This window comes from Vanessa tameamea, chromosome 23 (genome assembly GCF_037043105.1).
Source record: "Vanessa tameamea isolate UH-Manoa-2023 chromosome 23, ilVanTame1 primary haplotype, whole genome shotgun sequence".
Taxonomy (NCBI): Eukaryota; Metazoa; Arthropoda; class Insecta; order Lepidoptera; family Nymphalidae; genus Vanessa; species Vanessa tameamea.
Window position 1 is genome coordinate 1,917,128 of NC_087331.1, and position 14,083 is coordinate 1,931,210.

General features: G+C 31.3%; 2 protein-coding genes across 4 annotated transcripts in view; both read left to right on the forward strand.

Moving 5' to 3' along the window:
- LOC113397708 (uncharacterized) overlaps nucleotides 1-14,083 on the forward strand; it is a 196,517-nt gene that overhangs the window by 168,174 nt on the left and 14,260 nt on the right. For all 3 annotated transcript variants that reach the window (XM_026636151.2, XM_026636154.2, XM_064218606.1), the window contains exon 27: nucleotides 1,990-2,059. In XM_026636151.2, coding sequence (XP_026491936.2) covers nucleotides 1,990-2,059 — 70 coding nt within the window. The remainder of the gene's footprint in view (nucleotides 1-1,989; nucleotides 2,060-14,083) is intronic.
- The window catches only part of LOC135193967 (U6 snRNA-associated Sm-like protein LSm6), a 388,927-nt gene that overhangs the window by 61,044 nt on the left and 313,800 nt on the right, over nucleotides 1-14,083 (forward strand). The window lies entirely within an intron of this gene.

The following is a 14,083-nucleotide window of genomic DNA, read 5'->3' on the forward strand; positions in this document are numbered from 1 at the left end:
GGTAAAAAAGTAATGACAACATTAAACAAGCAACACGAACATTTCCAAATATTTGTCCCTGAAAATTTTGCGGCAATGTTAATAAAATACATAAAGGATAAAACAACTTAGGTTCAAAGTTTGGCAGAAAATTGGCAAAACACATCATGAGTAATGCCTCCAATATTGCCAAAGTTTATGTTCAGGCGTAATAAAAGTAGTAATTTTTTAGGACTGGATTACATTCAATCTGGCACAATGCCAGAAAAAATACTAGTTAGAAATGAAGTATTGATGACTATATGAAGATTTTATTAAATTTGTAAGTTTTAACTGGGAGTTTTACTTGGTGGTATGTCTTTGTGTAAGCCCGTCTGGGTAGGTACCACCTACTCATCAGATATTCTACCGCCAAACAGCAGTACTCAGTATTGTTGTATTCAGGTTTAAAGTGTGATGAACCAGTGTAACTACAGGCACAAGGAACAAAACATCCTAGTTCCCAAGGTTGGTGGCGCATTGGCGATATGGATTGGTTAATATTTCTTACAGCGCCATTGTCTATGGCAGTGGTGACCACTTACCATCAAGTGGCCCATTTGCTCGTCAGCCAACCTAAGCCATAAAAAAAGTATTATTTAGTGGATTTGTAGAAATATCTACGGAACTCTAAATTAATACGTTCCCGACAAACACTTTGTCTTTCCCCCGAGTAATTCTTGTGTACTTTATTACATAGCAACCCAGCTGTGACATTCTCATATTATTTTCCTGAAGACAGCAAACTGAAAAATAAGCGTTTATTTGCTGAAATACTTCGATAGGAGTTTTGACGTTAAAAACGAAATATAATCGTGTCGCTTATCAAATATTTACGAGTATATTTATATTGTATTAAAGGCGATGTCCTGAATGACCCTTTCGAACGCTGGCTTTAACTAAAATTTTTATGAGACTTCCTCATAATGACGATACTAATTTCATTCATCAAATTTATCCAATAGACCCGTTTAATGTGCTATTATTGTTAGCACACCAAAACGGATATATATGTTTATATAAATATTTGGGATTAAAAGACACGTCATGCTGAAAACGCATTTATTTTAACTGACGACAAGTACTAATACTGTATATAATATTGTGCGCCGAGATACTTCAATGGTTCGAATACTTGAATCTTAACTAAAGATTGTAGGCTGAAACCAACACAAACGCTTCTCATTTTTTTTTATTTGCGTTTATAATTATTTTCATTATTTGAGATTAAATTATAAGAAGTAAACTTGCATATGTCGGATTAAAATCTGCCACAGAGCGTGGTCAAATTATCTACAAATCTCTCCTCAAAGGCCTTAACCTAGTTGTAGGACAAAAATGTTCTACTACTTCCCTTTATAAAAAAAAACATATAATCTAGAGATAACTGCGATCGAACAAGCAACCGCTGATATACAATTGACTTTAGTAAATATTGTTAATGCTCTAGTACCCGTACTATATATCCCGATATAGCCCTACTATTTTTAAGAGTGTAGGCTTAAAACAATTGACTGCCTCGTTAGTCTAGTGGTTAGATAAAAGGCTGCCGGTTGAGAGATCCTGAATTCAAAATCCATATCGGTCAGATAAAAAATTCATTAACAGCCCGGTAACACTCCCGGACTTGTGCTCAAATCCTTTCCTGTCGTGTTGGATTGCCATCCCATTGGATTATGAGAGTGACGGAATAGAAAGTATTTGCAACAACATTTGTGCACATAATATGTCCTGCCCAGTTGGCTGGTCCCCTTGACATATTGACCGCTCTGGACGAAACCTGTTAACAGGATCGTCATTTCCTAAACAACACTAGCAAATAAAAAATTCAACCGTGCTTGCCCTGATTGGGAACCGTGACGTTCCGTTAAGATGCATATGTTTCGTCTAGGCCTAAAGCCTATTGTTCATCTAATCTTTAACATTTCTTATGACATTAAAAATAATACTGGCTTTCCTTGTTTTTTGCAGACGGAAGGCGGCATTGGAAGATGTGGCTGTTAAACCTATTACACAGTTCCCTGTTGGTCTTGACGAAGAGGTAAGTCTTCACATAAACTTAGCATAAGGAAAACAATTTTAACCAAGCGACCTAGATAAAGTCAGTAACAATTCGTAGATAAAGGTATTGTCAATTTCATGGGGAAATGTATATAAATGACATATTATGTATTTACTGAGCGGCAATTAATGTATTGATCATTTAGGTGACTTCGGCTTTTCGTATCGTTATCGACAACACATTGTCCCAAACTAGTTTCTGCACTAAAGATACATTTACTTTTTAGAAAAAAATTAATTTATTTGATACTCTCTGTTTATATTTAATCTATACTTATTGAAAAAAAAAAGAAAATAATTTACATTAATACGCTTACCACGTGGTCAATCTTGACCAATTAAAAAAAAATAGTGTTAGTTTGTCCATATATTAGAAAAGGTTAAAGGATCTTTATAACATCACGTCACGTCATCCCCAGTTAAAGCAGATTTTTTTTCTATGATAAAAAAGTACTTGGTTTTGTAACAGAGCTCAAGAAATATAGGTACTATATTAATTAATTTATATAAATATACAATACTAGAGAATGAATAGCACCTTTTTGTTTTGTAGTCCCAATTAAATTTAAAGAAAACTTGGAAATCTTTAGAAAACTGGATTTTTCGTGATATTCTTACTTTCCCCGCATTACTTATTTACCTTAACTTACTACTTAACTATAACACTTCTTTATCACTAAAAATAAAAATGTCATGAAAACTCTCTGTACCCTTGCACATCAAAATAAACCAAAAAAAAAAACAATGTTTTTTTCAATAGGTTATTTTTTTTAGCGAAGACATATTTATTTAGATAATATGAACGACGGCTTCAATATTATTAATATTTTTAACGGACACTATGTAATTTAATTTCTTTTAACCTTAATAATTTGTTGTTTGATTTTTTCTGGTAAAATATACAATATGAAATTAAAATTTTATGAAGAGAACTATCAAAAATATTTAAAAAAAAAAAAACAAAAACAAAATATCAAATGTACAGTCCAAGATTAATACTAATACTTAAACTAAAATAAAACCCATTTCACGCTGATGAATCTGCATAAAGTACTTAGCAGGTCGCCATAATACTTCAATTACCTATGTGTGTTCGTAACGGAAGTCTGGCAGGCGATTTAAAATCTAATCGATACTGACCTGTCATGATTCTTCGGCTATTGTTATCGGCTCCTTTCATTTAATAGAGCCACAGATAATGTTGGATTTATCTTAGTTTTACATTTGTATTTTTTTTTTAGTCACACTCTAAGGCTTAGGTGCTAGTGCTATTATTCATAGCAGTTTATTTATTTATTCTTTAATTCGGATTGTTTTTTATTATGAGACAAGTCAAAATATCAAAATATCGTTTTAATCCAAACGTAGAAAGAAGCAAAAAAATTACTGTTCGATAAAATCGAAATATTCTTTAACATATTAATAATGTAACCCGATTTTTGTCCTAATGATTATGGGACAATAGCTGCACAAAATAATCGGTTATATTCTCATTTTGAAGAGCTCCGGCAGTAGATGTGCAGAAAATTAAAGAGAATTCTTGACTGTAATTTACATTTATGTTGCAATTTAACAAAGAATTAATTTTAGAGAGCGGAAAGAAGTTACTGGTCGGTTAGATAGCGTAGTTACGGCTGTAAGAAAAAAAATAATAACGTAAACAAAATTAAAGTAAATTGGTATTGACAAATTCCAATTATAACTGAACTAGATGAGTGACTTGCTGTTTACAGGGAAATGAAATCAAACAAAACTCGTCCTTCATAGGTTACAAATAAATTCCTAATAAATCTTTTGAATAAACGCGTTTAATAATAAAGTTTCACGAGAGACCCACTAGTTCTCTATTTAATAAACGATATTTAAAAGCATTTTTGAATAGTTATGTTACAGGATTAACTTAAATGTAGAGTACCTATGTACTTCTGAATGTAAGTTCTACTCAGAGAAACTGGCGAGAACATTTTTTGGAAGTTGCAAGGAATAACTTGAAATGAAATGTATTTTTGTAGTTATCGACCGAAAGGATCTAAGGAAAAGTATTTAAGAAATAATTTCGTACCTCTCTTGTGTAATGTTGAAAATCGACTCATAGTTATAATTCACGTTGAATACATATTAATACATCTGTTTCCTTTAAATGTTATAATGATTATAATTTAACATTTTTTTTACATTAACAGCCTGTAAATTTCCCACTGCTGGGCTAAGGCCTCCTCTCCCTTTGAGGAGGAGGTTTGCAGCATATTCCACCACGCTGCTCCAATGCGGGTTGGTGGATACACATGTGGCAGAATTTTCGTTGAAATTAGACACATGCCGGTTTCCTCACGATATTTTCCTTCACCGCCGAGCACGAGATGAATTATAAACACAAATTAAGCACATGAAAATTCAGTGGTGGTCAATCGGCTAAGATGCAGACGCGTTCTAACCACTGGGCCATCTCGGCTCAATGTAATGTCGCTTATCACTTTCTGTCATTTAAGGATCGTGTGTGAATCTATAAAACGACATACAAATATATGTTATTAAACAAAATTATTATGTCAATCCGGTGATTTATTATCGGCACTACTATATACTAATTTTATACCCGGATAATATTTTCGACCTTAACTCTATAGATTTTAGATTAGACGGATTATTAAAATCATTCGTTAAACACATATAAATAAATATGTTTTTTTATTAGTCCTAATACGTGTCCTAGTGGTTGTCTTAACCCGATGGTTGCGCGTCCAAACACAACTAAGACTTCATATTTTAATTTGTGTTTGTAAGTCGTCTCGTGATCGGTGGTGAAGGAAAACATCGTGAGGAAACCTGCATGTTTCTAATTTCAACGAAGTTCTGTACTGTATATCCACCAACTCACATTGGAGCAGCGTGAGTGGCAGTAAGCTCCAAAATCTTCTCCAGGGTTTGAACCCGAAATCATCGGTAAAGATGCACGCGTTCTAACCACTGGACAATCTCAGCTCTTTATCTTTACCTCGGCGTTTTCGCCGTTGAATCAATTAAATATTTTCAATCATGACAGGTCATGTAAACATAGAATTATAGGGATCTGTTAGAAGTACTTACTCAAATGTATATTACATTTATTTTAGTTAGTCTATAATAACAATTATATATGTTTTATGAGGGGTTTTATATGTTTCATACGGCTTCCATTTCGACCAATTATCACTATTTGTCGCGGCTTCGCTCGCGTTTCAGGTGTCGGTTGTCATCTGTTAGGCAAATCAAATCAAAATATACTTTATTCAAGCTGGCTTTTATAAGCACTTTTGAATCGTAATTTAACAAACTATTTAAATTAAAGCTACCACCGGTTCGGTATGTAGATTCTACCGAGAAGAACCGGCAAGAAGTATGCTTCATATCAAATTTCATCAAATTCAGTTCATTGGTTTTGTACTGAAAGAGCGACAGACAGACAGAGTTACTTTCACATTTACAATATTAGTACAGTTTACCTTTTACTCGTGAATTTGTTCGAGTGGAATTAACACTTAATTGTAGACCAGCTTAAGGGTTATTTAGGACGATTTACCAAAAAGCTATTTCCTGTGGACCTTCCTATATTATAAAAGAGTTTAAACTAATGGGTACGTAAATACTTGGTTACAACCTGCAACTCCACAATCTGCAGCCTATTAATTAGCCAGCGAGGTAGTTTAACATACATTGTGTTGTTATTATACAAACATAATAATATAGTAAAATTGTTCGAACCTGTACAGGAAATATATTAAACTATATGTAACATAGCTTTTTAAATATATCCGCCTGAACGAGCAAGTATTACGTGGCCGATCCACGTAATACTTGCTCGCTCATTCGTATTTGTTGAAACTCTGTAAGGGTTATCCCTGGGTCATAAATTAGCATAGTTTTTATCCAGGAGAATTAATGTGTTGAGCAGAGACAGTCAAAATACTTTATTTTTACACCCAGTGTCGACGTGAATTACATATATCGCAGAAAAATGTTTGAGTCGTAATACTAAATGTACATACGTTGGATTGTAAGTTAAAAATAATTTAAGAGAAAAACGACACAGAAGCAATTCCATTATCCAAAGAATGATATTATTTAAATAATAATTTATTATTGTTTATTCGCTTAGCACTGACCTTGTCGAATCTTCTCGTCTCTTTCGCACAAATTATATTATACACGCCGTTGATTTCCGTACGGTTTTCCTACGAGTTAGCCGCGCAAACAAAAATAAACTTTATTTTAAACGTCATAATATAAAATTTTCATTGACGGTTCATTTTTCAGTGTTTATCTTACACTTACGTATCAAAACAGTATAAGCGCCAGGTTGTTTAAAGTGAAATGAAACGTAATTAAAAGCACTTAAGGTTGAATTTCGATTGTTCTATAATATTATGATAGGTGTGAATTTAAACGAAATCTTGTCTATGTTATCTTACACATAGCAATGTCATACAAACATATGTGTACGTAGTGTAGACGCCGCGCCGTAAGAGTACGCTCACAATTTATAATTTAATTACCAATGAACAATACTTAAATAAAATAAAGTGTTTAATTAATTAACTTGATATTTAGTGAAGTGTTTTGCAAGTGCAAGTGTGTGTTTAAGTGATGCTTGAAACAAATATTCCATATCATACCATATTTAGATTTTGAAGTTAAATATTTTCATAAAATTATCTATCGAGTTATTAATTTAACATTTTGTGTAAAGAGTTTTTAGTATTTTTTTTTTTTTAAATGACTTTCGTATAACACCGCAATGATCTAATATTATGACAGTTTAAATTAAGATTATCCTTAAATGGAAGGACGTGATAATTGTATAATGTGTAAGATTTTATTTAATTAACATATTAATTTGTTTGGTAAGATAGTTATTCATAATATATAAATAAATCAATCAGATGTTGCTCCGACTTTGCTACGGTTGATTATAAAGCGAATAAAAAAATGCAAATTTTATGGATCATTGAACTGAGGTAATCAAATCAATTATTAAATTGACCATACTTAAAATGAGCGGTTACATCCGTTATACACGTACTGTTAAAGCAAATATTTGTTTGTATGTTATACTTATCTCAAATACTGATCATATTTGATAAAACTGGACCGAGAAGATATAGTCGTAGTTACGAAAATAAAAACTGCAATACGACGGAAAAATACCTCGTTTCTGCCACACACACACACACACAAATCACAATTGATACAGTAATATAATTTAATTATTCCATACATTTATTTAATACATATATCTTTGTATTAAAATTATAAAGTATGTATCAAGATTGTATGAACTCTATATTCTAAAGATCTACCAATAAGATTTGAAAAAAATATTTTTGTGTTCAATAGTCCATTTATTGATAGGCTATTGACTATATAGCACTATAAGACACAAGGTCACACTAACGTTTTACATGAGTGAAAACGTGCAAATATAGCGTTAATATAATATTGTTAATGATAAAGTTAATCAGTGAACGTCAGTCGTAAAAATTAACATCAAGGGAAGGGCTATGAGCAAGGGTTATTATGTTGAGTTCATTACCTGTGTAATATTATATAATCATTATGATTATTTATTATTAGCCCCGGGCCGTGTGGGGATTAAGTGCCCCGTGTTTTCTGTTCCCCTGATAACGTTTAGATAAACATTTTCAAAGAAATAAATATACATACTTTTGCATTGTTAATTAGGATTAAGTTTGCATTGTTTTTTGTTATTACATATCTGAATGATCGTTATATATATAAATACTAGCCGAATCTATGGCTTTACTTAATAATATATTTATAAAACTTTACCTACTACCCAATATTATATATCGAGGTTCGGATTAAAAAGTAGCCTTTGTTATTCCTCGGGATACAAACTATCACCATACTAAATTGCATCTTAATCGGTTCAGCGATTTAAGCGTGAAGAGGTAACATACTGAGTTCTTTTGCATTTATAATATTAGTTTAGGTATATTAAAGATGATTATGTGCATGGAGATCAGAGATCAACCCAGTATGTGTCAAAAACAGTTACTCATATAACAGTTTTTAATGTTGTTTGACTCAATATGAAATTAAAGTTGCCATACCTACGATAAGTAGGACTTCATATAGGCTCACCTGTGTGGGTACCACCAGGGCCGGACCGTAAGTTTAGGCGGCCCTGGGCTAACACTACTTAGGGGCCCACCTAAGACATATCTGAACGTAGACTTGAATTAAATTAATTGAACGGGGTTTGATTAATTACAGGACTCGCAGGGCTGCAAGCCATGCGATCTGTTTAATTTAATAAAATTATGGATTCTTTCGCATTATCGTCTATTCTTGACTTTGACTTGACTTAGCTGGGCCCCCCTTGAATCTATGGGGCCCTGAGTTGAAGCCCAAAAAACCATATGGTAGATCCGGCCCTGGGTACCACCCACTTATTGCTCTATTGCCAAACAGCATTTTGAATAGGTCTGCTTATTTGCAGAGGTTAACATCCGACAGATCGCGTGGTTGCGGTAAACCAAAATCCAAAGAGAATTAGAGAAGAAAAACAAAAAGAGAAGGCGAAATTATAATTAGGTGTCTCATTTTCTCAACCAATTATCCGATTTTTCTGTATGGGTACATTAAAAATATTTTTTAATATCTATAGTCGAAATAAAAATCATAATTCCTCTATTAAAGTTAGGAGCATATAATATATACAATATTGTTCCACAGTTTGACTCGTACAGGTTTCCACACTATGATTTTTTACCGCCGAGCCTAACACGACGACAAAAAAGACGCGTAGGAAACTTGGGCGCCACTATCGCAATTGAATATAATCATTGCAGTTAAGCCTATTCTGTTCTACAAACAAAACGATCCAGTTTCGGGTGTCGAAGTTGGATCGGAATTTAATCGATTTTACGATTAAACTGAGGTTTATTTTTGTGAGGTATAATCAATGTTGGATCGAAATAGAATCGCTAACGGATTATATTATAATAATTTAGTAGAATTACCCTCTGATCGATTCCACATAGAATAGAATAATAGTAATATATGTTTTAAACATCACTACATATAAAATATGAATTTACTGTTTAAATAATGTTTTGAGACAATAACGACGCCAAATCTAAAATATGATGTAATAAATATGGAGAGGTAATGAGAAATATCTTACGTAGGGCAAATATAACACTTTTTAAGTTATTAAATATAATAAGATCAAATAGCCAAACGTCTACATTGATGCTTGTATTTTAACTTCAAATTTACACACGAGTAAGCTGTGGCATATTTATAGGCTGTGGTATTTACTGCATGATGCATACATACTAAAATAATATGTTAAAGATTTATTTTTGAACTGTTTATAATTTGAAATATTTTATATATTTTGCTTGAACGTGACCTCGTTCGTTTATATTCACGATTGAAATTCTTATTAAATAAAATCTTGTCCTCAATGCTTTACTAAACTATCCGTCCGATTGTGATGAAACTTTTATGTTATTCCTGAGTACGAGAAAGTCGTATGTTACTTTCAATGTAAACATTTTATAAAGACCATTATTCATCAATTTTAAACGCAAGATAAATTTGTATTATAATTCAATTTAAGTTTTATTCGTAAAATATTCGAGAAATGAAGCTATGGAAACAAACACATTGTTATTAGGAAAGTTTAAAATAACGATTGATAATTTTTTTAACATCATACAACCTTAAAGATATTTGATTAGGAAAATAACAGGTTCAGACTGGTATAAACATATCATATTGATGTTAAAATTATGTACAAATTTATTTGAAGTTGTAGCCGATCATTAAATGTTAAAGATCGACTTACGAACACGTATCGATGCGTATATGGAAACAAAATGTACTATATAGAAGTTAAAACTTAAAAGCAATTCTGAATAATTACTTAACAAGATAAATCAAATGTAATGTCACACTTTGTAATGTAACTTCAACCGGGAACAACCGTTAAGAAAATTAGAACATTTTTACATCGTCCGATTTCCCGCACGTTATTGAAATTGAATAAAATTTGTGGAAACAAATGAATAATTACTACATACATAATGTATATGTCCCCTAGATTACATATGTAATCTAGTAAGGAATGATATTAAATCTATCAATAGACAAGTAATTGAATTTTAGGTATCGGAAACTCGATGTTAAAGGTGTATCTTTACTTCTTCTATTGTATATATATTATCTATACTAATATAAATGGGAAAGTTAGTCTGTCTGTCAGTCTGTTGCTCTTTCACCGACCAAACCAGGGAACTGATTTTGATGAAATTTGATATGAAACAATCTTGAGCCCCTACAGGAGATGGGTTACTTTTTATGCCTGACACTTGACTCCTAAAACGCGAGCAAAGCCGCGGGCGACAACTAGTACTATATATATATTTAAATGAAATGAAATGTAATTAATGCTTTTTTTCTAACGTCTAAAGTCTATATTGAGTTTCGATTTGTCGATAGCATTAAAATCTACTATAATTAAAGATAAACTAAATATCTTATTACAAATTATATGAATTACTAAACAGGCGACATAAAGACGATGTTTATAACGCGGGGTCACATGTTATTCAGTTACCGTGACCACACACTGATTGACATAATCTGTGAAACAGGATGCAAATACATTTATCTATAAGTGTACAAAACCGATTGCGAAACCAAAAAGGTTAATGCGTTTAAATATACCTTTTCTTTTACACAAATTTAAAATAAACTCGGTGTAACCGAATGTAAATTTTCAACTGGTTGGCTAGCCATCGATCGACACACATGGACCAGAATTACACGTCTGCTTCAGACGCGCAAACTTCCGTTAAGATTGTCACGTTCCAACTGGGCCATCCCAACTCAATTTAAAATAGCTTAACTAATTTATAAGTAAGGAACGGCAGTGTTAACTGTTAGGTTTAAGTTTTATTCATCGGACAAGATACAGTAACAGCGGTTTTGTATTTTAAAGACAATGGAGTCCTGTTAATCCGAACACAATGAGGGTAGACCGCGTCCGGATCTTTGCGAATCCTGATTAAGTGGAATTTGCTTTACAATTGACATGATAATTACATAGAGTATACATTGATCTTGTCTTGGTTTTTTAGTAGCATTTGATCTACCCGTCAACTGAAGTAGGGTTAACAAAACAATCATGATTAAAATCTCAAACATTATTGCTTATCCGTATTTGAACGATCCTCGATTTAGACCCACGTGTCTCTGGGCCATCTCGTCTTCTAATAATAAAATAACAAAATAATATATGCGATTGATTATATAAACAATTTACTTATATGAATTGTATCTATTCATTAATAGACTAGCTTTAATGTTATCAAAGGAATGTTAAAGATGTATAAATGTTTTCCTTAAATTTTTTTTAATTATGAAAATGATCGAACATCGATCGCTGCAGGATGTAGAATTAATTAAGGTACATTTAATAATAATATACGTATATTGAAAATATTCAATACATTTAGGGTCGTATTTTACCGATAATTATATTACAAAAAAAAACAGTAATATTTATATGGTTGTGTGTATTTCCCAGGTCTATGGGATCTTAGTTCTCAAGTAGGTGACGCATTGCTGATGTAAGGAATGTTTGCCGTTTCTTACAGCGCCAATGTCTATTGATATTGGTGACAAATAATAAAAAATTAAAATATGCAACAGTTGGTCCATTGCCTTATAAATTATTTGAAATGAAAAAAAGTCAAACAGCAAACGAACGCGGTCGTATCACCAAAGCAACGTTATTTTGCCAAGTGAGACGAAAGGTTAGCATGATATTACGTTTTCCAGTTTCTTGGCCTTAAAGACAATAGTGTGTTTTGTATTGAAATAACAGAATTACTAACAATTCAAATACACAATTAATTCTACGAAAATATGAGTCCATGTCTATTTTTAAAGTCAAGACAAGTATGTGCTTGTTGTTTCGTTTACATCGAAACTCTGTTAATGGAATTTATTTAAACGATTTTTTTTTTATTTAACTAAGCTCTTTTAAAGTCTGTAGTCTTATGAAAAGAATAATCTTCTTCTGATATATAAAACAAATCAATTAAATACAATAAAAAAATATATATATTCTTATTTTTTTTTCTTTATACATATATCTCTATTTTTTTTTATCTATTGAGTCCCAACCTATAACACCTTATTGTTTATAAAAAAAAAATACAAAAATATTTTATTGAATAAAATCGTTTACTTTAAAATCTAGTAATGTTTGCATTTACACAAAAAATAAACAGAATTATATAAATATTAGTTAAATTAAAAATAGATTCTTATTTAAAGTCATTCATTGTGAGCAGCATAATAATATAAAATATAAATTAATTAAATATTACGTTTACCTAAAAATAACAATAATTGCTTGTAGGTTTGTCTTTCATGCGTTCCGAAAACATTATTCCTAATATGATAAAATATGTCCTTTATTTTGTGTCGGGGAAGGTTCCTCTCCCAAAATAAAACAATAATTTGAGAAGAAAAAATGCCAGAACCGTTTTATATACTTACAACAATCAAATAAAAAGTATAATTAAAAAAATGTAGGTAAATTTTAAATTAAAGATAAAATTAAATGAACACTTTTATATTTTACCAATTTTATCAATAATTATTTCCGGATACTTTACTCTAAGTATAGTAATTAAAATTAGATGTTTTTGCTTTTGATATACAAACTGCAGGAACATTCTAGAAATTCCATAGCGTGTAATATTACGAAGTTAGACAAAATTATTTTAATAATTTTATGATGATGTTACGTTTGGTATGAGATTTTGTGATCTAGCTATATATAATAATATATAAAGCCGTGGATCCGGGTTCAAGTCTCGGGTCGGCCAATAAAAAATATTGGATTTCAGACAGTAATTTCTAAGTATCAGACCGGATAAGTATGGACGCAAAAAGTAGCAACGTACACTCCTACGATAATAACATAAAACTGCTTTAAACTCCTTTAAACTCGACGAATATTATATTGCTCCTAATGCGTATTATAACGTTTGATAAATTTAAAATGACTTTGTATAAATTTCACGTGATTATCTGTGTATTTGTCTGTGTCATCGTAGCTCTTAAATGGATAGGATTCTTAGGTTTGAAAGGTGACTTGATCGAAGCTGTGATTAAAAAGAAATCTGTACTGCTTTTGGCGATAATCGGTTCTGATCTGATCTAAGAGTTTTATAAATTTTTAATTAAAGATTTTCTTCAAAACGCGTTATATCTATCTCATTAGACGCTCTGTTTGCGATACGTTGACCATTTGATTTTGACTAATTTTTATCTGATAAATATATAATCTTGTACATGTTATATATCTGAAGTTATTATGCAGTAACAGTGTATTGTTAGACCATCGTATTGTAAAATAATGTAAAGGTCACGTAGATGTGTATTGTAATTCGAGCCGTGTAAACAGTCTTTTATCTGCGGCTAGCTGAAGGTGTATTTAACAATAATCTATTCGTATGAAAATTGTATGAATTATAAATTCATAAGTTTTTACATGACGCATGTGTGGATACGTTGTTAATCTTCGTATCAGGTACACTTTACAAGAAAATAAAAAACTACACTTTTCACGTCAATATTCTAAATTTAAAGCGGAAACTTCGAACCATTTGGAATAATATTATACATTAAAACCTTTTTCGAAACGCACTACATCTTCTGGTGTAAATTTTGTGTATATTGGTTTTGAAGATTTCTCAATTAGTATAGAAAAAAGTGTGATGATTTTTGATTACCATTTCTAATAAAAAATACAGGAGTCTGTTAAGTAATTCTCAGCTGCTCCTAGTTTGGAAATTTAAAGTGGTTAGACTTCCTAGCCTGTGAAAAATTTTATATTAATATATATTCAATATTGTTATACTCAATGTAATATACAAACAAACTTAATTTGCTTTATATACAGACTTATAACTGCGTA